The following is a 22,043-nucleotide window of genomic DNA, read 5'->3' as shown; positions in this document are numbered from 1 at the left end:
ATCTCTTCTCCATCCCCTTTACATCACAGTACCAGTCACTGCATTGTATATATATATTTTAAAAAACAGTTAAACGAATTGTGGGGCTTGACGTAGTGTGCCGTTCCGCCTTTTGACAAGTGATCGCTTGTGTGGAATAGAAAGTCATTTTGGTGCTGCAATATATCTGGACGTGGGTGACGGGTGGGGGTTGGCTTTTAAGCTACCGCAGCAGAAAAGGTTCTGGGATGCGGGGTCAAGGAGGAGAGCAGAGGAAGCCAAAGATGCATTAGACTCCCTTGTCCAAGATGATTAGGACTAACGAGTAAAAGTGCTGGCTGCCCAGGGAGCCTCTGGGCCTTCCACACACCATGCCCTTGCGAGTGTCGCCGTTTGTATTTCAACCAATTACTTTCATGTGGCTTCTTCCCAGATAGTTCTGAAACGCAGCGGCTCAGCAGAGACGCTAGAGAGGGGGAAAAAACGTCTAATAGAGGAAGCGGCAAGAAAGGAACTGGGACACACATCTCTTTACTCACCAATGCAGTTCCTTAAACATCTAAGGAACAAATTGGGAGCTCGATAGAACTGCAAGTGAGCTCTCTGCTCATCTTGTCGGTTGTCGGGTTGCCATCTGTTTCCCTGGCTCTGCGCCTATGCCTTTAAAATCCATCTGGTTGGCAAAAACTTAGCAGGCAAAGCTTTCCCCACAATTACAGCTGCCAACAGGCCTGCAGAAAAAAAATTCTGTCCCTTTAACGGAGGCTTAGTCACAGTGGACTACCAGGAACTTTCTCGCTTAAAGGGCCAGCTCACCCCCGGATGATGAAGAGGAAGACGGAGGCTGCTTTGGCCAAAGGCTACCAAGTTCAATTCAGCTCTCAGTGGAGAGAGAGTTGCTGTTGGCATTTTGAGAGAGAGACAGGGAGACTGCATTGGAGCTTGAATTTTCTTGGTGTGTGGTGGGATAGGGATCTACCCCTTCAAGTTCCAGGGCTGCTGCCAGGCTGTGGGCCAAGCTATTATTTATTATTAGTACCTTTCCTGGTGCCTGCTCAGGACAGGTTTCTGAGAGTGGTGTGGTAGGGATATACCCCTTCAAGTGCCAGGGCTGCTGCCAGGCTCTGGTCCAAACTATTATTTATTATTGGTAACTTTCCTACTGCCTGCTTAGGTAGGGTTTCTGGGAGTGGTGTGGTAGGGATCTACTCACTCTCAGGTTCCGGAGCTGCTGCCATGCTCTGGGACCAAGCTATTATTTATTATTGGTGCCTTTACTGGTGCCTGCTCAGGTCAGGTTTCTGGGAGTGGGGCAGTAGGGATCTTGACGAAACTTGGATGATGGCTGGAGGAGAGCCTGCTGCCCCCCACGAACAGCCAACCACGAACATACTTGTGAATAGGACCATGTTCGTGGTTGTTCGTGAGTCCCTGTTTGTGGATGGCAATGAACAACAAACATCATGTTCAGTTTTTTTCCTGTTCATGCCCATCTCTAGTTGTAATGCAAAAAAAAAAAAAAAACCCGAGGACACAGCAGTCTTCAGTGCAAATTAAAACAGTGTACAGCATAAAGTATGTGGAGGGACGATTAACAACTCAGCTCTCATAAGCAGTTCCCTCACTGACCCCTGAGCCTGGAACCTGCTGCATGAATGCCCATGTGAAGCCATTCCTTTCTTTCTTCAAATCACTCCCCAAAGGCCATGTGCTCTCTAATTTATGTCCCTTGACATTTCCTCCTCTCTCTACGCTTCCTTCCTTCCTCCGCTGCCAACCCCACTGTCAAAATGTAGACCTTCAATTCCTTGGGTAGGGACTATGTATTTAGGCTTATTTAAGATATTTACATGGATGGTACTAGCTTATTATCATCCATAGAGCTAATTTTGAAGACCCGTTTTGGATAATCAGCTATGAAGCTAGACTCACGTCCAGAACAATGAGATAACAGATTCAAAGCAGATTACATGGGCATGGATCCTATATGGTGAAAGGGGTGTTGTGCTGTGCTAGGAATGGTATTGCAAGCCCTGTCCCTTCTTGGTCTGGGGGCTCAGAAAAACCCCACTGCAGTCGCAGATCCCTGCTTGCTCCATTCCCAGGCTGCATTGTTTGAAACTTTAGTAGTTATCAGCTGTGCAAGTTCTAGCTCCAGGTCAAATTAGAGCGGGACCACAAGTGACGCCTGACACAGGTTGGACCCTTGTCAGCTTCCCTCAAGTTTTGATGGGAAATGTAGGCATCCTGGTCTTGCAGCTTGACTCTCTGACTGCTGTCCAATGGACTTTTCAACTGTCACTTGTCCAACATTCCGCCAAGCTGCCTACATTTCCCATCAAAACTGGAGGGAAGCTGGCAAGTGTCCAACCTGTGTCAGGCGTCACTTGTGGTCCCGCTCATAGTCAAGATGTAGGGAGATCTGTGAATGCCCTTCCCAGCTTTGCTTGCTGGCACTTTCTACATTTAAAAAAACCTGAGCACTTGGAATATTAACATGGATAAGGAGAGCTCCTTTTGTACAAATGAGGGCCAAACCAGATATGATGCTGGAAGATCTCCTTGGCATTTTAAAAAGGGAAATAATTGTATGGCACTCTGATTATGAGCACAGCTATAATATGGGAACCCTACCCCTGCTTCTGGGGCTACTAACAGATGGGGGGCATTTCAATTAGCAAAGATTGGGGGGGTATATCCACCTGCACCTTGACGCCCATTTACCGTTTGTTGCATGAAATAAGCTGTTCTTACTAACTGGCTGTTATGGAATGTTTGTGAATATTCCAATGGCTCACGAGTTGATTTTTTAAAAAGCTGTCAGTACACAACGCTTAAGGACACTGGCAGGAACAGGGCAGAGAAGGGGTAAGGCAGTGGTATTAGTAACTTGAATAGTATGAAAAGGTGAAGTGCCTGACAGAAGGAGTTGCACAAATAGTGTAAAGCGGTGGGTTACATGAAGTGAAAGGAGAAAGGTACATAGAGAAAATATTGGAAGTAAAACATATGTGTGTGAATTTTTGAAGAATGCCGTTTTTTATTAGTTGCAAATATGTGGCCAAAGTTACCATGGGAGTAAAAATGAGAGTTTTCTTTCTTCCTGTTATTTTCTAAAGTAACGTGCCTTTTTTAACGTGCATGGAAAGACAGCCCCAGTCAGACACAATTGGCTATTTTGTCACAGCCTGAATACATCTGATGAGACAGGACTGGGAGAGAAAGCAAGGGACCCGTGTAAGCGAGGCAAGGGGGGAAGGGTGGCGAGGAAAGGGGGAAGACCACCCTTTCCCCTTTCCTTGCTTGATAGATAGATAGATAGATAGATAGATAGATAGATACTTGCATTGATGGTTTTAAGAAGGAATTAAATTCATGGAGGCTCATGGAACAAGTGTAGGCAGGTAAATTTAATTTTATTCAATGGGGTTTACTCCCAGGAAAGTGTTCTTAGGGCTACAACCTCTATCTATGAAGTACTATCAGACATGATGTCTGCATGGAACCTCCATCTTCAGGGGAAGAATATCTGAATATTGGATGCTGGGGGTACTGTTATTTTTTAAGCATTCAGAGGTATTTGGCTGGATTCTGTTTAGGGTTCCCAGGTCCCTATACCCTCCCTGAGGGAGTGGGGGGAGTTGACACTTACCTCGTGCCTTCTGCATGTGTTTTTTTATGCATGCACAAAGTGCGCATGTGCTCCTGGTGCTTATGTAATGACGACTCTTCTGGAAGTGACATCGTCACACCAGCCACAGGAGCACTTCTATGCTCTGCATGGGGCCAGTTCTTTGAGAATCAGCCCTAAACATAGCATGGGAAGATGCGTGCTGGGCATGTTCCTGGGGTGCCTGCTAGTGGTGGGTGATCTTCGGGTGGCCGAGAACCTCCTGTTGGTCACCAGCAACTGGCAGGCAAGCAAGTAAGCCACTGGGAGATTGCCCACCACCAGCAGGCACCTAGAATCCCTATTTCTCCAGTGCTGGAGTAGATGCAGGGCTTTTTTTCAGTGGGAATGTGGTGGAACGGAGTTCTGGAACCTCTTGAAAATGGTCACATGGCTGGTGGCCCTGCCCCCTGATCTCCAGACAGAGGGGAGTTGAGATTGCCCTCTGTGCCGCGATCTACACTCCCCTCTGTCTGGAGATCAGGGGGCGGGGCCACCAGCCATGTGACCATTTTCTCCGTGGGCAACCCACTGAGTTCTACCACCTCTTTTCCCAGAAAAAAAGCCCTAGATAGATAGATAGATAGATAGATAGATAGATAGATAGATAGATAGATAGATAGATAGATAGATAGATAGATAGATAGATAGATAGATAGATAGATCCTGAACCTGTGCGGAGGGAATAGGAAAGAACAGCCCAAGAGAAATGGGCCTGGGTATGAGCATTGGCCCTACTGTTGTATTTTGGGCTGATAAAACATGTGGCATTTTTCCCCCACTCACCGTACTGCACACCTGCCAACATTACAGCAAGTTGAGCAAACCTGTTAGGGCGGGGACATGGAAGTGACAGGTTGTGCTCAGGGCCGACAATTCAGTGTTTAACATGCACAAGGTGAGTGCCCTCCCAATGCAACTCCCCCCCTCAGACCTCCACCCCTCATTTTCATCCCCAGGGGAACTTGCAATCCTTTTTAGTTAGGGTTTGGGGGTTAGGGCAGGATAGGAACCTTGTTTTAAGGAAGTAAACAAGCACCTTGTGAAGTGGTGCTAGCTTACTAACTTTTCTGGTAATGGTTCTGTGGCCAGGTTCTCTGAAAGTTTAGAAGAGCGGCCTAGAAAAGGAGTAGAAGCCTGTCAGCTGTCAGGTTCAGAATGCTTCCCTATGTATTGTAACCAAAGAGACTCCATTTTAATTCTCTTAGTGTTCTGAGTGCTTTCTTCACAGGGGCCAAGATGTTCCCAAGCAGCTATCTCTTTCAAGAGGAATGTTTTGACTACAGCTTTTCCAGTCCTGGGAAACTTTCACTTTCTCAGCTTCAAAGGGATTGTTTTGAGAACTATGGGGGGAGGCTGGGCCTATTGAGTCTTAATACTTTGTACTGTATTCTTTGCCTTTCATTCGTAACAATACACGTGTACCAGCCCAGATATTGCATCTGGGCCAGTGGACTATAATGGTTGCTTCTTTCAGTAAATCTTTTGAAAACAACGGACTCTTGTCTGATTGCAGAAGGTAGTCTGGATACTATTATTTAGCCACAGTTCTGACATCAGCAAGGGTAAGAGGTTACAAACGAACCTTACATGTTGGCAGGGTTACCAAGCTGCAGTAGGCTTGCCATTCTGTTGCCTGGGGTGGGGGAATCCTCATTGCTCACCTGGACAGCAGGGAAGAGAAGTGTGTGCCCCTGCTACCCTGCCGCACTAGCCACAGAGGAGAAACAGGGAACGCTGAAGCCAAGTTCTGTGAAAACCACCCCTTTGGAAGTAGTTTTTGCCAATCTCAGCTTCAGTGTGCATTGCAACTCTTCTGTTGTGCTCATTGTCCAATGCGACAGAGGAGTCGCAGTGCATGCTGCAGCTGAGCTCAGTGAAAACTGCCTCCAAAGTGGGGAGCGCACACCGTGACTCCTTTGTCACACCGGAAAATGAAGTCATTTTCTGGTGTGACGGGAGCTTGGGACCGCTGCCCCCACACCTTCCAGCCTCCTGCACTCCTGCTTTGGCCCCTGGGGCTAAGATTCCCAGTCCCCTGATGGGATCCCTACTTGGTTCAGAGCCTGGGGCCCCTGACAACCCTACCCTGAAGAATTCCTGGGATTCCTAATGATCTCCAGGTGAGAGAGATCATTTCCCCTGAAGAAAATGGCTACTTTGGAGAGAGAACTCTATGGCATTATACCCTGCTGAGGCCCTTTCCCCAAACCCACCTTCCCCAGGATCCATCCCAAATCTCCAGACATTCCTTAAGCCGGAGTTGGCAAGCCTACATGCTGAGGAGCCCTGTCTGAGGGAAGGCATTAATTTCTCCCCTCAGCATCTGTGTTGTCAGCTTAGGCTCAGGTTCAACAATTTAACAGCCGGGGGGGGGGGAATTACCTCTGGGGAGTGCACTGTGAGCCAGTTGTACATTTGTTCTTATTATTTATTTATTCCACACAAAACCTTTAACTGTTTCTACAACTTATGTTCTATAAATAAATCTTTGGTCATTGTTGTGGTCCATCTGTCAAATAGCTGTGGGAAAGGGTTTTTTAATCACCTCACTACATTATTAGGATCACAAATAAAAGCCCTTTAGGACACACAAAGCTGGACAAAATGACAAGAAAACTCAAAGATCTTGATCCAGGAGAATATATTGCAGATTGGGGGAAACTGAAACAATATTTAGAAAAAAAAATGGGATGTGAAAGGAGGACTGTGGCAGTTTGAGAACTATTAATTTGTGCTTTCTTAAATAGAAGAGAGAAGTAACTTTACCATTAATGGGAAAATTTAGCTATTAATTAACCTAAGCTAGTATTACTATTAAGAGACTTTATCAAAAATATACAGTTTAAAAAGAGATGTAGAGAATGGATATATTAGTGGATTTGATATAGTATATATAAGAGAATTTGAATATGCTTAGAGTAAGAGATATAATACATATATGAATTAGAAGAATATAATTGAAAATAAGTTAAGTAATAAGACAGGTTAAGGGTTGGAAAGCTGTTGGAAGTCTACAATGAGGGGGGAGGGAAAGGGTGGGGGTTGAAATAAATTAGGTATGATGGGGAGTATATGTATTAACTATGTACTCACCAATAAAAAAAAAATTTTTTTTTAAAAGGACACACAAAGCTACCCACTACCATCCAGTGAATAAAAGCTTATCGCCGCTCCCTTTTATTGATATTGTGGCTGCTGGGTTTTAAATAGGGCTGCCAGTCCCCTGGTAGGGGCGGGGGATCCACAGCACCTTGCCTCTGCCTCCCACCACCACTCACCTGGCCTGGGAGGAATGGGCCTGGGAGGCAAAAAACCTCCCGGGCCAACATCCAGTGGGTACACTTCCGCCGGCCTAAACAATGATGCTTTCTTTTTTTCCAAATACTTTTTATTTTATTGATAAGTTAATAAAACTTAATAAACATAATAAAACTTCTGTTCCCAATAAAAAGCGAACAGACAAGCGAACAGATCTAAGACAATACATCGAGACAAGAGAAAGAAAAGAAAAAGAAATAAAGATGAGAAAAAGAAAAAAGTAAAGAACAAAAATTAAAGAAAAAGAACAGAGAAAAATAATACATATTTCCATTTTTCTCTACAAAACCTATCATAGTTTTACGAACATTATACTTGTAGTTTTGCTACCTTTTCAGTTTACCTTTTCTATACTGCCCCCTTCTATTTAGTTTTCCCAAATTTATCTTCTTAGAAATCAAATCCACAAATCATCAGTTCATTTTTTCTCATCTTACGCAGAAAGTTAATAAGAGGTTTCCAATTTATTATAAAAGTAGACAATGTTTTATCTCTGATCAACGATGATGCTTCCTTAAGTGATGTCATCGCACCCAGCAGTGTGCATAGGGGGACCTGGAAACCCTAGTTTTTAAACAGAAAGAATGTAGAGGCTGGAGTGCGAAGGTAATAGAACAGCATTATTATTTAGAAAGAACGAGTTGTTGTGTTTTGATGGGACCTACCCCAATTGCCAATGAAAGAGGTGGGTATATTATATCAAATTGGCTGGGCAAGGGCTGCCTATTGCTTAATGTTATGCCTGCATTCATTTGTGAACATGAATTTCTGGCCTCTTAAGCATTACAAACCCTAATCTGAGACAGGATGGTTACTGGATGTGCATCTTCTATATATTTCCTATGGAGCAAAAGGTAATTTTGGGGTCTCTGCCCGTTTTCACACCGCAAAAAAACACGCAAAACTCCCAGAACAATGGCATCTTCCTGGCGCGATTTCCTGTCATGATGCTGTCGTTCTGGGAGTTTTGCGTGATTTTGCGCGGCCGGTTAAGACGTGTGAAAACGGCCTCTGTCAGGAGAAATGTTGCTGGATTGCTGAACAGTCCCCCAGGCTTCATCCTCTGCTCGCTCCAGATTCTTCTGCAAGTCCAAGGTTCCCCCAGATTTATAGGAACATCTTCTGTATCTGGCCCCATTACAGAGATTCTTTGATCGACACTCTGGGTCCAGGTTCAGAGTTAGATATATTGATCATAAAAAATCATAAAGGCTTTTAGATGAGATAGCAGAGAAGAACAGTATCCAACTTATCCTTGTCGACAAAGAAGGAGAAAGTGAGCTGAAAGACTTTCAGGCGTGTGGGACATTACGATGGAAAATTTAACAGCAGGACATTTTTTACTATGCATTCTGGTTGCCTGTAAGCACTGAACTGGTATCTAATGCTGGTGACTGCTTGTCCATGACCATAAACAGGATATGCACCATAAACAGAATCATGTGGCACAATTCCTGCCGGACTGTACCACTGTTCTCTGTCCAGTTCTACATTCAATATGTGGGAAGACTGGTGAGTTGGACAAAGTGATTCCCACTCCTCAACAAGACCTCTTTTAGCTCCCAAGTGGTCAGAGCCCTTAGAGAATTAAGGCTGAGGGATGCATGTCTCCTGGCGCAAATCTCCCTGACCAAATATCTCCTTCCATCCTACTATATAAAAGGCAAGCCATATTGGCGACGACTCACTTTTTATCCCCGCGCAGGAACACTCCATGGAAATAAGAAGTGAGTCATCGACAACACAGCTTGCCTGCCTCCTGCCACAGCTGCCTCCTTGGGGTCTCCAGAGGCCCTGAAGAGGTCATAGTGGGAAGGCCCAGACAAGGCCAGATCGAGGGACAGCAGGGGGTTACCTGCCCCTGGCGCCGCCAAAGAGGGGGCGGCAAGCTGGCCGCCTTGGGACACGGCATGCCACGAAGCTGGTGGCAGCTGCATGGGCGGCTGAATGGAGGGCTGGAAGGCCACTGCAGCATTCTTCTGGCCCACTGACTGGGCGGCTGGCAGCAGCGCAGGGTGCCCCCGGAAGCGTGCTACCCGCACTACCTACCACTGGAGGGAAGGGAGCACACGGCAAGCCGGCCAGCCAGTCACTGGGGAAAGGGAATGGTGTGGGCGGCCTTCCAGCCCTCCACTCAGCCGCCCACACGGCTGCCGCCAGCTCCGCAGCATGCTGTGTTCTGGGGTGGCCGGCTTGCTGTGTGCTCCCTTCCCTCCAGCGGCAGCAGGGCAGCATGCTTTTCCTGGGAGCCCCCACGTGATGATGTCACGAAAGTGATGTCATCACACAGTGCCGGGAGCGCACGCGAAGGGGACCGCAGGGCTTGGGTTGACCCGGGCGTGGGCAACCCTAGATCCGGCCCTGGGCCCAGAGCAGCAGCACAGCGCTCTAGAGCCCCGGGAAGGCCCAGTGCAGCAGTTGAAAGGCCCGGCGTGGTGGTGCAGACCTCCGGAGGCCATTTTCTTGGTTGCTAGTGACATTATAAGCTGTTAGGGGAGGGTTAATTCCCCTCACTCCTCTTTCCCTGCTTTAATTTATGCTTAAAATTAAAACTGGAGTCATGTTGTTGTTGCTGTTTGGTTTACAAATTAATATTTTTCTGCATGGCAGTCCTCTGAGGATGGAGAAACTTTTTATTACCATTTTGAGGCTCTCAGATTTGCCATTAGAATGAGTGATTTCTCTGAGTGCTCAAAGCTCTTCACATAAATTATTGCAGAAAACTTTTAACAGTCCTGTGAAGTAGGCCAGTATTACTATCCCTACAATACAATGGGCTGAGAGAGCGGGCTGGTAATGGAAGAGATATTTGAACTCAGAATTTCCTGAGCTTACAACTGACAATGCGTTCTCTTAACTAATATGCTATTCTGTAGCATGTCGGTTTGGCTGACAAATGGAGACCAACTTTGCAATCTCAATTCTTTCTTTTAAAAAACGTTTGAGCTGAAAGCTCTACTTTGTAGGAAGACCACTTCCATCAGCCCGTGCCCCCTCAACCCACAGACACACAAGGACAAATCCTCTCTTCCACAAATTCCTAATTTTATCTCTTTTTGACAGCCTGGCTGCAAATCCTGAACAAAGGCTCAGCCAGAGGTTGGCTCTAAGCCCAGTGACTGCATCAAAATTTTTGCCTGAGGACAAACCAGGTGTGGAAAACCTGTATTCCTTCTCCTGGGCTCCAGTGTGCCATCAAATCACAGTCACAGGCGTAATATGAGATTAAACTGATTCCCTGAACATCCAGCCATGCCTGTGTCTGGACCTTGTATGCCCTAGCTGTCCTCGCGTTGCCAGCCTCCAGTTGGAGCCTGGAGATCCCTTGGAATTACCAGGGCCCATTTTATTTATTTACATTACTTATACTCCGCCTTACTCACTGAGATTCAAGGTGGATTACATTGTATAAATCAATATGAACATTGGCTGGGACAGTCAGTAAACAATACGATAGGGTAAGGATAGTAGAAATTTGAAAACAAGCAGAAATCCAATAAAGAGGTGAAGAAAGCAAAGGCATAAAACAGCAGAGAACCATCCAGTAAGGGCATATTTACAGCAACAAACTGTACACAGTAGTATTGTCTATTGTCACTAATGCACCTTTCTGAACCATTTCCTTACATCACAGCCCTATCAACTCTTCAAGAACACCGACCCTCTTGAATAATTTGGTTTTGTACAGTTTAAAGAAAGGCAAGAAAGAGGGCACTTTTTTAAACTCTTCAGGCAGGCGATTCCATAAGGGGGCACCACACAGAATGCATTTGTACAGGCAGTTGTTGATTTTTCCCATTTATTTTTTTATAACAACAACAACAACAATTTATATACCACCTATCAGGACAACTTAATGCCATGCTCAGAGCGATTTACCAAGCTTGTTATGATTATCCTCACAACAATCACCCTGTGAGGTGGGTGGGGCTGAGAGAGCTCTGAGAGAGCTGTGACTGACCCAAGGTCACCCAGCAGGCTTCAAGCAGAGGAGTGGGGAATCAAAACCGACTCTCCAGATGAGAGTCCTGCTGCTCTTCACCACTTCACCTGTAGAAGGCCATGTTTAGATGAGAAAAGCTGCTGTGGCAGAGCATATGGAGACTGCTGGTGCTGCAGATATAAGGGACTAAGGCCATGAAGGGCTTTGTGTGTGATAGCCAATACCTTCAATTCAGCTGGGAAGTGGATGGGTAGCTAATGAAGTGAGCGGAAGGAATATGCCTGCTCTGGCTAGCTCCTGATAATAATCTAGCTGAGGCATTCTACACCATGTGGAGTCTCCGAGTTGACTTTGAGGGGAGATCTATGTAGCATGCCTTACAGTCAGGGCTTTTTTTCAGCAGGAACGCGGTGGAAAGGAGTTCCGGAATCTCTTGAAAATGGTCACATGGCTGGTGGCCCCGCCCCCTGATCTCCAGACAGCGGCACAGAGGGCAAGCTAAACTCCCCTCTGTCTGATCATTTTCTCCGAGGGCAACCCACTGAGTTCCACCACCTCTTTTCCCAGAAAAAAGCCCTGCCTATGGCTTAAATCTTTTCTGAAGGTGGTCAAATTGTGTCTGGACTGTATCAATTCATGTTGTTCATGATAGTTCACACGGCTCCTCCATTAAAAAAAAAATCCCCATACATAGAAATCTAGTATATCAAAAAGAAAACGGTCTTGCTTCTCCCTGGTAAGCTAGACTTTTGTTTGCTGAGAGTTACTTGGATAAAAGGATATATAGTTTGAAATGGTACAGTCCAGACACTAAAAGGTCTTAGGGAAAAGCAACCCTAACCAAGCTTGCTCAGAATTCTACTCAGCTCTGTTCTTTAGGGTTACTCGCAGGAAAGTGTTCTTCACTGTGAGTCTCATGGATCCCAAAAAGCCATCAGACCTCTAAATTCTTGCCGGCTTTCTAAAAAATCTTACATTAAAAAGGTAGGGACAAAACAAAAACTGTTTTAAATTCTGAGATTTTGAAAGATTACTTCGTACAATCTCAGTAGCTGCTGTGAAGGCCTAGTGGTTGCCTGATAATGCAAAATGGCTGCTGCAGAGAGAGGGTTGCCAGCTTCCAGGCGAGACAGGGAGATCTGCCAGAATTACGGCTGCTCTCCAGGCTCCCTTGGTGGAAGGGGGGACCGGGCACTCACCTTTGGTGATGCCTTCTCAGGGCGGCGCAATGACATCACTTCCAGGAAATAACATCATTGTGCAGGGGCAAGAGCGCTCCTGTGCTTCGCAGAAGGCCAGTTTGGGCCCCAAATGGGTGGCCTGTTTGGAGTCCAAACTGACCCACTGCAAAGAGCAGGAGTGCTCCAGGACAGCACAACGATGTGATGTCACTCCCGGAAGTGACGTCGTCACACCACCCCGGGAGCGCACCTGGGAAGCCTATTCCCCCGCCTTTCCCCTCCATTGGTCAGGTGAGTGGTGGCGGGGGGTGGAAGGGGGAGGGAGGACCCCCCGCTCCCATCGGGGGTCCTAGGATCCCGATTCCCTGGAGGAAATGGCTGCTTTGGAGGGTGGGCTCTATGGTGTTATACCCCACTGAAGTCCCTCCCATTCCCAGGCTTTACCCCCAAATCTACCGCCAGGAATTTCCCAGTCTGGAATTGGCAGCTTTATGCAGAGGTGAGCTGGGGGCAGAGAGAAGGGGTGAAAGGGAGTGAGCGAAGGAGGGAAGAAGAATGAGGGAAGGAAGCAAGCAAGGAAAGAGGAGAAGCTGCAGGAATTATGGAGGGAAGGAAAGATTGAGATGTTGGGGGTCAGAGGATCAGCCAGAGGGATGAGATTTCCCCTCCAAGTTCTCATGGATCCCCTGCTTAGTATTAATAATAATTGTTTGTATTTATTTAGCACTGTAATGTGCAACTTTCTCCTACAACAGCCCTCTAAGAGGGACCAGTATCATCCTCGTTTCCATATTGTAGTAGGGCTGTTGGGTCCCCGCTCCCTCAAGGTGGGAGGCAGGAGGCTTGGCATAGTGTGCATAGTGCACACACTACTGGACTGCATGATTATTTCACTTCCAGGAAGTGACATCATTGCTCAGGGCCTCATGCTGCCCCTGAGAGCGCTCCCACGGTCTGCAGGGGGCCGGTTTGGTCCCCAAATGGGCAGAATCGGGCCTGTTTGGGGCCTAAATTGGCCTGCTGTGAAGCACAGGAGCTCTCCAGGGCCGTCCCAGCAGCACTTTTGCACTCTGCAGTGGGCTGAATTGGGCTCGTTTGGGGCCGAAATTGGCCCGCCGCGGAGCGCAGGAGCGCTGTTGGGGTAGTGCGATGGGCCATGGAGACCACCTATGTTTCACAGTGGGCCAATTTGGGCCCCAAACGGGCCTGATTCAGCCCGTTTGGGGCCCAGATCTGCCCACTGCGGAGTGTGGGTGCGTGTTCCCCCTCCTTTTCCCCTGCTGGCCAGGTAAGTGGGGGTGAAGGGTGTGAGCGGGGGATCCCTGGCCCCCAGTTGGGGACTGGCAACCCTCCATTGTAGATAGGAAGCTAGGGAAGCCTGGCTTGCTAAAACAGAAGTGACCTTTGAACGGAAGACTTCCTTGCTTGCAGCCTGATGCATGAGGGCACGATTGCTCACCTGTTGTTTAGGCCTTTTTTGCCTGTGCCATAACCAGGGCCCGCATTTCAGGGGATCCATTAGACACAGTGAGTCTGGGATTCGTCATGGAGGGAAGCCCACAGCACTCAGTTTGTTTTCCCTGTACTGAAGGAATCTGTCATTGCTATTTACTGATTTTTTTAAAAAAAACCTGGAACAGGAAATCCAGGCCTCTGGTTCTCTAGGAGAAAAGACATACAGGAGACCTGAACCAACTTAAAAGGAAAAGCTCTGGCTACAGATTTTGGGGTGAATGCTGGGGAGAGGCTGTTCATTTATTTCCACGTTTCTCTGGAATGCTTTCAATAGCTAGGAGGCACGGCCTAGCTGAGGTTCATCCCCCTCAGAGGCCACGTGCTCCTCTTTGCCTTCCCGCAGGCATACAAAGATGGGCTGGCAAAGTGATGGATACGCTTTTCCCTGCAATGAGAGTTCACACCAGGTCAGCGCTGCCTGCTGCAGTCAGGTGGCTACACAAGCGCTTCAGTATCAGGTTGCGTTGCAGGTCACTTTTGCCCTGAATTGCCAGAGAGCTTCTGAACAGACCTTCCCTCCCTCCCTCCCTTTTGATGCATGACCTAGCTCTGCTCGAAAGATATGGATTTGTATTTACAGAAATCCAATTATGGTGAAATGTTTTGCACCCTCGCGATGATTTCTCCTGCAACGAATTTCATGGCTGTATACATAAGAGCATTAGGGATGTGTGGGACAGGGGTTGCCATCTTTGGGCTGAGAAATTCCTGGACATTTTGGAGTGGAGCCTGGGGAGGGACCTCAGCTGCGATGTGATGCAATGGAGTCCACCTTCCAAAGCTGCCATCCTCCCCCACCAGGGGAACTGATCTCTGATGTCTGGACATCAGTTGTAAATTCCAACAGACCTTCAGGCCCTACCTGGAGGTTGGCAAATGTATTGCGACGAGTTTTAGAGCCAGGAACAGAACTATTCCACCCTGCCAAAACTCCAGAGTGGATTCCAGAATCTGAAATTAATTCATTTTACCATTCCCATCTCATTTTTCTTCCAACAAGCTCAAAGTAGCTGCAGGAGTCCCCAACATGGTGCAACCACAGACACCTTGCCTGCTGGCACCTGCGAAGTGTTGTCTGAAAGTGGATAGGGCCCAGTCAGCAGGGCTTCCGATTGGCCACTGGAGATTTGATTGGCTGTGCAGATTTTTGCATGCATTACATCTTCAGCAGCTGCCACCGCGGACCAAAGGATCGGCGCTGGGGGTCTGAAGATGAGCTATTCATGTGCACAAAAACATTTTTAAAGAAACAATGTGTTCTTTTTAAAATCCTCTTAATCTGAGCTTCTGCCTGATTGGTTGAAAAGTTAGTCACTCCATGACATTTTGCAGTGGGTTCCACCTCCTGTGGCAGCCATTTTGTGGTTGCACCCGCCACACTGTCAGATTCCCTAAGGTGCCTGCAGGTTCAAAAAGGTTGGGGCTCCCTGGCTTACATGATCTCCTGTCTTCCTCTATTTTTTACCCTCACAACCACCCTGTAAGCAGGGCTTTTTTTCTGGGAAAAGGGGTGGTGGAACTCCGTGGGTTGCCCTCGGAGAAAATAGTCATGTGGCTGGTGGCCCCGCACCCTGATCTCCAGACAGAGGGGAGTTGAGCAATCTGAACTCCCCTCTGTCTGGAGATCAGGGGGCGGGGCCAGCAGCCACGTGACCATTTTCAAGAGGTGCCGGAATGCCGTTCCCCCGCGTTCCAGCTGAAAAAAAGCCCTGCCTTTAAGGCAGATCAGGTTGAGAGATAGTAAGAGCCCAGATCACCCTGATCACCCATAGGGTGTGTTAACCACACATAGGCTTCCTGTCTCATTAGCACTGCTGATTTCTCCACTCCCGCTACCCCTCTGCATACCCCACCCTATTCACTCATGCCTGCCTTTGTCATCCACTGGCTACTGTCATTCGGCTTCTACAGTCACTCCACTCCCCAAGATATAAGGACAGATGGACTCACATTCTAGCTGTATCCAAAGAAGTGAGCTATGGCTCACAAAAGCTCATACCCTACCACAAATTAGTCTTACAGGTGCTACTGAACTCTGCTCTTTTCTACTACACCCCCCCCCCAGTAGCTGTGAATGGATTCCCCCAAACACTCTAAGCATCTACAGATCTCTGCACATGTTTCAGGTCCTCTTTCTACACCAAAGTATTGCTGACGTGCCCTGGCAGAGGCATTTGGCTTTGCAGGGCGAGTCCTAACACACTTTGGGTATGTCCTCCTCTGGCCTCTCTAGGACTCTCCTCCAATGCGCGACAACTTCCATGCTCCTTTTGAGCATGCTGTTTCTGGAAAGGGCCCCCAATCTGCCCCAGTGCATTATTAATGGCTTTTGGTCCACAAACGTCAGCTCAAACAGGTAGGGGGTGCAATGTTTTAAAAAGGTACTCAGGCTCAAAACGTGGCGAGTCAATAAGTAGGGTGTTCTTTAACCGAGGTGGAGCAGCCACCAAAAAGACCCTTCTCCGCACCTCACTTGCTGCTTAAACCTGATGCTTAGATGTTTCCTCTAAGAGGAGTCCCTCCTTGGTACAGATTCTGATGGGACCTCTGGAAAGAGGCGGCAGAAGAATGTTAGTGGCCATTTGGCTATGGAGATGAGCATAATACATATTTGCAGTAACTTATTAAGAAATGTACTGTACGTGAACACTATCCAGTCTATACTGAGTAAAACAAAGTTGTTTATAGAGAGAGAATAATATGAACACCATCAATTATCGTTTGAATTCCTTACATATTCTAGGGGTGGCTTCCTAATGAGATACCCACCCGTCTAAGTCCATCAAAATCAATGGGCTGAGCAGGGTAGGATTCTGCTGGGGCTACTTTCAGGTGGGCAGCTGTGGTAGTCAGGGCCGGCGCGTCCATTGAGGCGGTGGGGGCAGCCACCGTGAGCGCTGAACTTAGAAGGAGGCGCCGTCCCCACTTGTCTCTCCGCCCCTTCGCCACTGCTGGCCTCGGCTTGGGTCCTGGTGAGCCGGGCACCCCAGCGGCGTGGCAGCGAGCAGGGAGATGAGTGGGGAAGCGGGCTGCCCCGCTCACCTCTCCACCCTTCTGCCGCTGCTGCCCACCTCGGCTCAGCTCCTGGCGATCCGGGCACCCCAACGGCACAGCAGCGAGCAGGTATCTCGCCTCAGGCATCAGAAATGCTGGCGCCAGCCCTGGTGGTAGTAGAACAGAATTCATGTCCAGCAGCCCCTTAAGACCAGCACAATTTCCCCAGAGTATATAAGCTTTCATGAGTCAAAGCTCCCTTTATCTGATACCTGCTGGGATGACTCAGATAAACTTGTCAAGCTTGAGGGTCCAGGGGTGGAGCCTAGGACAATAAGGGGTGGTGCCTAGCAGATGAGGGGTGGAATCTAGTGACATCTGGCAAAGGGGTAGAGCATTATTACGTCTCTGATGCCTGAGGGACGGAACCTGATAGGCATAGAAAAGGTCTCATCTTTACTCTGGTCCCTAACCTTGAGATTTCAGTATTTGCCTTGCAAACTCTGAGGCTCAGACTATGAAACTTTGAAACCTGGCAAGCCTAGATTCACAGAAACATAAAGCTGGAAGGGGAAAATCCAAAGCTAAGAGTGTCTCGGACGGGGCTTTCTCTCAGCGTCACTGATCCACTGTAAGCTGGGCTGAGAGAGGGTGATGACCCCAAGGCCACAGTTTGGTAGAGTAGAGATTTGATTCCAGATCTTTAACTGCTACTCTACATTGCCTAATCTTTTCTCCAGCGCATGTTGCATGTTGATCAGATACGATGGAGGAAACCACATGGATCTGTCCCTCTTCTCTCCGTTCCATATTTTTGATAAGACCCATAACCACCAAGACCAGCACAACACAGCCTTGAAAAGGATATTTCTTGCATTTTCTACTCCAGGTGTTCAACTGTTTCAGAACAGCCCTGTGAGAAGTTTGTGTGTGTTGGGATAACGGGGAGGCGAGCAAGCTCACCGCCACAGCTCTGGATTAAGTGGGCAAAGGAATGAATGGGGCAAGTTGTGAGCCCCAAAGGTCCAGCCCAGAGGGATGGGATCTCACAATGTACCGCAAAGGTGCTCAAGCTCAGACTCTGGAGTGTCAGCAGTGTGTGTGTGGTGGTGGGGGAGTGTATGTGGGATGGGGGAAGCTAGTTATGGACATCTTCCCATTAGAAATTGCTGTGCTCTGTTGGATCAACCCCCCTGTGTCCCTCTGACCCAGCACCTTCTTGTGTGACCTGAAATATGATCTTAGATCTCTGCTGCCTGAGACTCTTTTATGGGAGATGCCCTCAGAGATAATAAACAACAACACTTATATACCGTTCTTCTAGACAGATGAGTGCCTCACCCAGAGCGGTGAACATGTTAGTGTCATTATTATCCCCACGATACAGCTGGGGAGCTGGGCTGAGAGGAGGGGCTTCCCCAAGGCAACCTGCTGAGCTCATGGCAGGATTTGAACCAGCAGAGTGCTGATTCGCAGCTGAACCACTGTACTACAGCAGCTGTCACAGAATCTGGGACCTCTCACACATAAAGTGTGATATCTTCCACCAAATGGCGATTGCAGACTTTTGATTTAAAAAATACAGGTGCCTTAAGGAGGAACTGCTTGGCTGTCAGGAGGGAGGTGCTGGGGATTGTGAGTTGTGAGTAGAACTTGGCAGAATTCGGACTTCGCTGGCTTTTCAGAGCTCAGTAATAGGTCAAATGATCAAATAGACGGCCATGCCATTGAAAATTCCACCTTGCCGTTTCCACTTTGGGAAAGGGTAAAGACAGGCACGATCTTTTTAGGAGAAAGACCAAGGTACTTTTGAAAGTACAGTGGAAGTGCACTGAGCACAACCTTAATTGGGTTTCAAAGCATTTGTTTTCATGGCAGAAAATGGGTGTTCAGATCACTTCTGCCACACTCAGAATGTCCATCTGTGGTTGTTTTGCTCTCCTCAGCTCCCTTGCTACAGCACTGTTTTAGGGAATATCCACAAGATGTTCTCCTCTGTTTGCCCTGCTGCCATGTGTCCCCCCCCCCCCGACACACCTTGCTGCTCTTGTTCACAGACCTGATTTGACACACTATTTTTAGAAAGATTGCATACAAAGTGTTTTTGGACACTATGTCGACAGGGAGTTGTGCATTTTTGCAGGTCCCACTCACATCAGTGCCGTTTTCCTTGCCACAGCCCCCACAACTGCCATTTCCCTCCCTCACACCCTGGAGGGCTTCTTTTTTAAAAAATCAGGAAGTGCTAGTTTGCTATAGCATTATAACAACCAGTCAGCACAATCTATTCGTTCCCAGGTTTGTTGCCGTTATAATGGGAAGATGCAGACAGCACATTTCCCCTTATAACTCCTCAATAAAAAGGGTAAAGACTGTTTTTTTTTTTAAATAAGGTAGCTGGGAACTTGTAGATTGTGATAATAGATCATTATAGATATCTAGCCATTACTGATTTTTTTAAAGCCAGGTGGAAGCAAGGAAAATCTGAGGAAAACCTCCTGTACGGACATTCTGCCCCAACTTAGACTGCCCCTGCATTTATAGCAGTAATGAGAGTTACATGGAGAGTCATCTTGCTGTAGAAGAAGCCTGTCTTCACCCTAAGTGTGCCTAAAGTGATTTCAATCCACCTTTCTGAGCCTCAAAAGAAATTCAAAATGTTACAACCGGTTTTACCCAAAATTTCCAGCCTACTGTTAAAGGAGCAGATGTAGGGAAGAAGAGGGGTGATAAGGCAGCCAACCCATGTAGCATGGAGATAAACCTTTAGGAAACTGAGGAAAGGGCTGTGCAAGCTGTAAATGTTTCTTTTCCCAAAGCCTCCTGGTCTACTCTTAGGCAGTGTTCAAGGAAGCAGACACAGGGGAGGGGGTGGGAAGGGAAGCCTGCCAGTCCATCTGGGAAGGGGACCAGCCTTTAAGAAGGGGGGGGGAGGCTGTGCCACTCACCCAACAGCAAGTTCATGAGGACCTCTTGGCCTGCCAGGGTGCTGCTCTTCACCAAGCAGATCAGCGTGCCCCCGATCCAGGGGACTCCATGCCCAGTTATTCCAATTAGGTTGATCATGGAGCGGGCATTGCCCCAGGCGGAGGCGTTGCTGGCACACACGCCCAGACTTTTGGAGATGGAGATGTCAATGGCCAGCAAGGAGTTGAAGGCGATCCCTTTGAAGGAGGGGTTCAGCTGCATGCAGTCTTCCTCGGGGAGCTGTTGGGACTGCCTCCGTTCCTTGGCACCCTCATTCTGGGCAGGGCCGGAGCTGGCCTGGTTGTTCGGTCTTCGGCTGAAGCTTTTGGGCTCCTGCGTTCCTTTCAGGGGCTGGTTCAATGACATGAACTCTGCCCTGTTCAAGACATTGTTCCTGTCTCTGGCTCGGGACCGGCTTTGTGAGGCCGGCATGCTGGGGCTCTCTCGGGGACAAAATCAGCTTAATTCCCCCCCCCCAAAAGAAGCCTCCAAAGAATCCACAGATTCCCCCTCCCAGAAAGCCGGGCAGCCCCACCCCACCTCTCTCTCCAGTCATCAGCCTGCTGAGCTACCCAAAGAGACAGCAGATGTTAAATATAGAGCAGGAATGCACATGGCTGTTTACCTTGCAGGCCCACCAAGCTTGGGGAGGGGGGAACAATGACAGCCACAGCAGCCAGTGTGGCATCAGAGGAATGCCCAAAAAGCCAATGGGGATGCACCGAAGGAGGGCAATTTGACAAGCCAGAAAGTTAGGTTGCTTCTGGCCTGCTCTATTTAAATCTTCCAATTGCTTATCCCCCAAGGCCTCACAGCAGGATGGGAAATGTAGTTTGGTTTTGTTTGGCCCATTCGCTCTGTGCTTATTTTGGAATTGGTGTGAAGATTGCATTGCATTTCCTGGGAAGAGGGGTAGAGAGGGGTCCATTGCCGTTTTTAAATGGCTCTCAGGGTGTTCCTGAATAGTTAGCCGTGTAGCAAAATAGTAAAGAGTCCTGTAGCATCTTTAAGACTAACCAACTTTATTGTAGCAGAAGCTTTTCAGAACCACAGCTCTCTTTGTTAGATGCATTGTCAGCTTTCGAGAACCACAGCTCTCTTTGTTAGATGCAAGGGTATTCCTGGCTCCCTGCTCTTCTGCTTGAAAGAAGTCTAGCACAAAAAAAAAATTAGACAAAGTTTTTTTCCACCACAGTGAGAAAAGCTTCACCTTATCCATTTCTGTCTGTCAGGCTACTGGTAAAGGCACCTGAACAAATAAAAAATGTAGCCTCTAGAGGGGTAAGACAATCACATTGCTTAAAGAAGACATGGGTAGGGCTGCCAACTGATCAAGGGGAAAATCTGGCCTGTCCTTGTGCCTTCAACAGATGCGTATCAGTAAGTTATCTGTGCTCTTCACGGCAGGACTGAGGTCAGCAGCTGCACCTTTTAGTGTCTGTGCATTGCCCTAAGCACACAACTTCAGTGGGTGGCTACAGAGCTGTTAATTCAACCCATAAACATGACATCTTTCAGAATAACATAAGAGCATTTTTCTTGGTTCATGCACATATGTGCATAGAGCACCAGTACCTGTTCTCCCTGGAGGGAAAGAGTTTGGGGCTATTCAGTTTGGAGAAAAGGTGATGGGAGGGTCAGGATGAGGTTAATAATATTATACATGGCCTGGAAAAAGTTTTCTTCCTTTTCCCCAAATACCTTTCCCAATTTTCCAAGCTGGAGAGCACCTAATGGCGATGATGGGAAGTAGATTCCAGATAGACATAATAAAGTACTTCTTTACTCACACCCTGATCATCTTGCGGAACCTCATGTCACAGGATAGACAGGCCACTATCTTATTTGTTTGTTTGTTTGTTTATGTCATTTATAGTCCGCCTTTCTCACTGAGACTCAAGGTGGATTACACAGTATGAGATTAGTACAATCAGTGTCAAGTACATTTCCATACAGTATCAAGGATATTTACATAAATAATGCCATTGGGTAAATAGATACAAGTTTTAAAAGACACAGCGTTAGCAAAAATCCAATATGGAGTAGAAGAAATACTGAAACAGAACATAATCAATTCTAGGACTAACATTAGACAACATAAAGCACAGGTAGTACATAGGAGTACATATTTAAAGCAACAAATAATATGTAAGGCAACATAGTGGTGAAGTCTATGGTCCCTAACTCATTAGTGGATCATCTGAGGCCACCTCCCTACAATATAGCCCTCCTATCTGAGTAAAAAATAATTCAGTTTTGCATCATTTGCGGAAAGCCAGGAGAGTGGGGGCTCTCTTGACATCCTCAGGCAGGCCGTTCCACAGGGTAGGGGCCACCACAGAGAAAGTCCGTGTGTGGGCTGCTGCTGACTTCACCCGTGTGCAGCCTGGCACCTGCAGGAGACCCTGTTCAGATGAGTGAAGCTGCCGTGGAGGAACATAGGGAGGCAGATGAAGGGCTGGCGCGCCCATTG

The 22,043-nt window shown here is 47.6% G+C and overlaps 1 protein-coding gene across 1 annotated transcript in view; it reads right to left on the bottom strand.

Annotated features, from left to right (window-relative positions):
- Positions 1 to 20,111, bottom strand: part of PLPP7 (phospholipid phosphatase 7 (inactive)) — a 35,825-nt gene extending 15,714 nt beyond the window's left edge. The window contains exon 1 of the mRNA XM_054998157.1: positions 19,552 to 20,111. Within this exon, the coding sequence (XP_054854132.1) occupies positions 19,552 to 20,002 (451 nt within the window). The 5' untranslated portion in view covers positions 20,003 to 20,111. The remainder of the gene's footprint in view (positions 1 to 19,551) is intronic.
- Between the last annotated feature and the right edge of the window lie 1,932 nt (positions 20,112 to 22,043).

Source organism: Eublepharis macularius, chromosome 14 (genome assembly GCF_028583425.1).
Source record: "Eublepharis macularius isolate TG4126 chromosome 14, MPM_Emac_v1.0, whole genome shotgun sequence".
Classification (NCBI taxonomy): Eukaryota; Metazoa; Chordata; class Lepidosauria; order Squamata; family Eublepharidae; genus Eublepharis; species Eublepharis macularius.
This window is presented reverse-complemented; position numbering and strand designations above follow the sequence as displayed.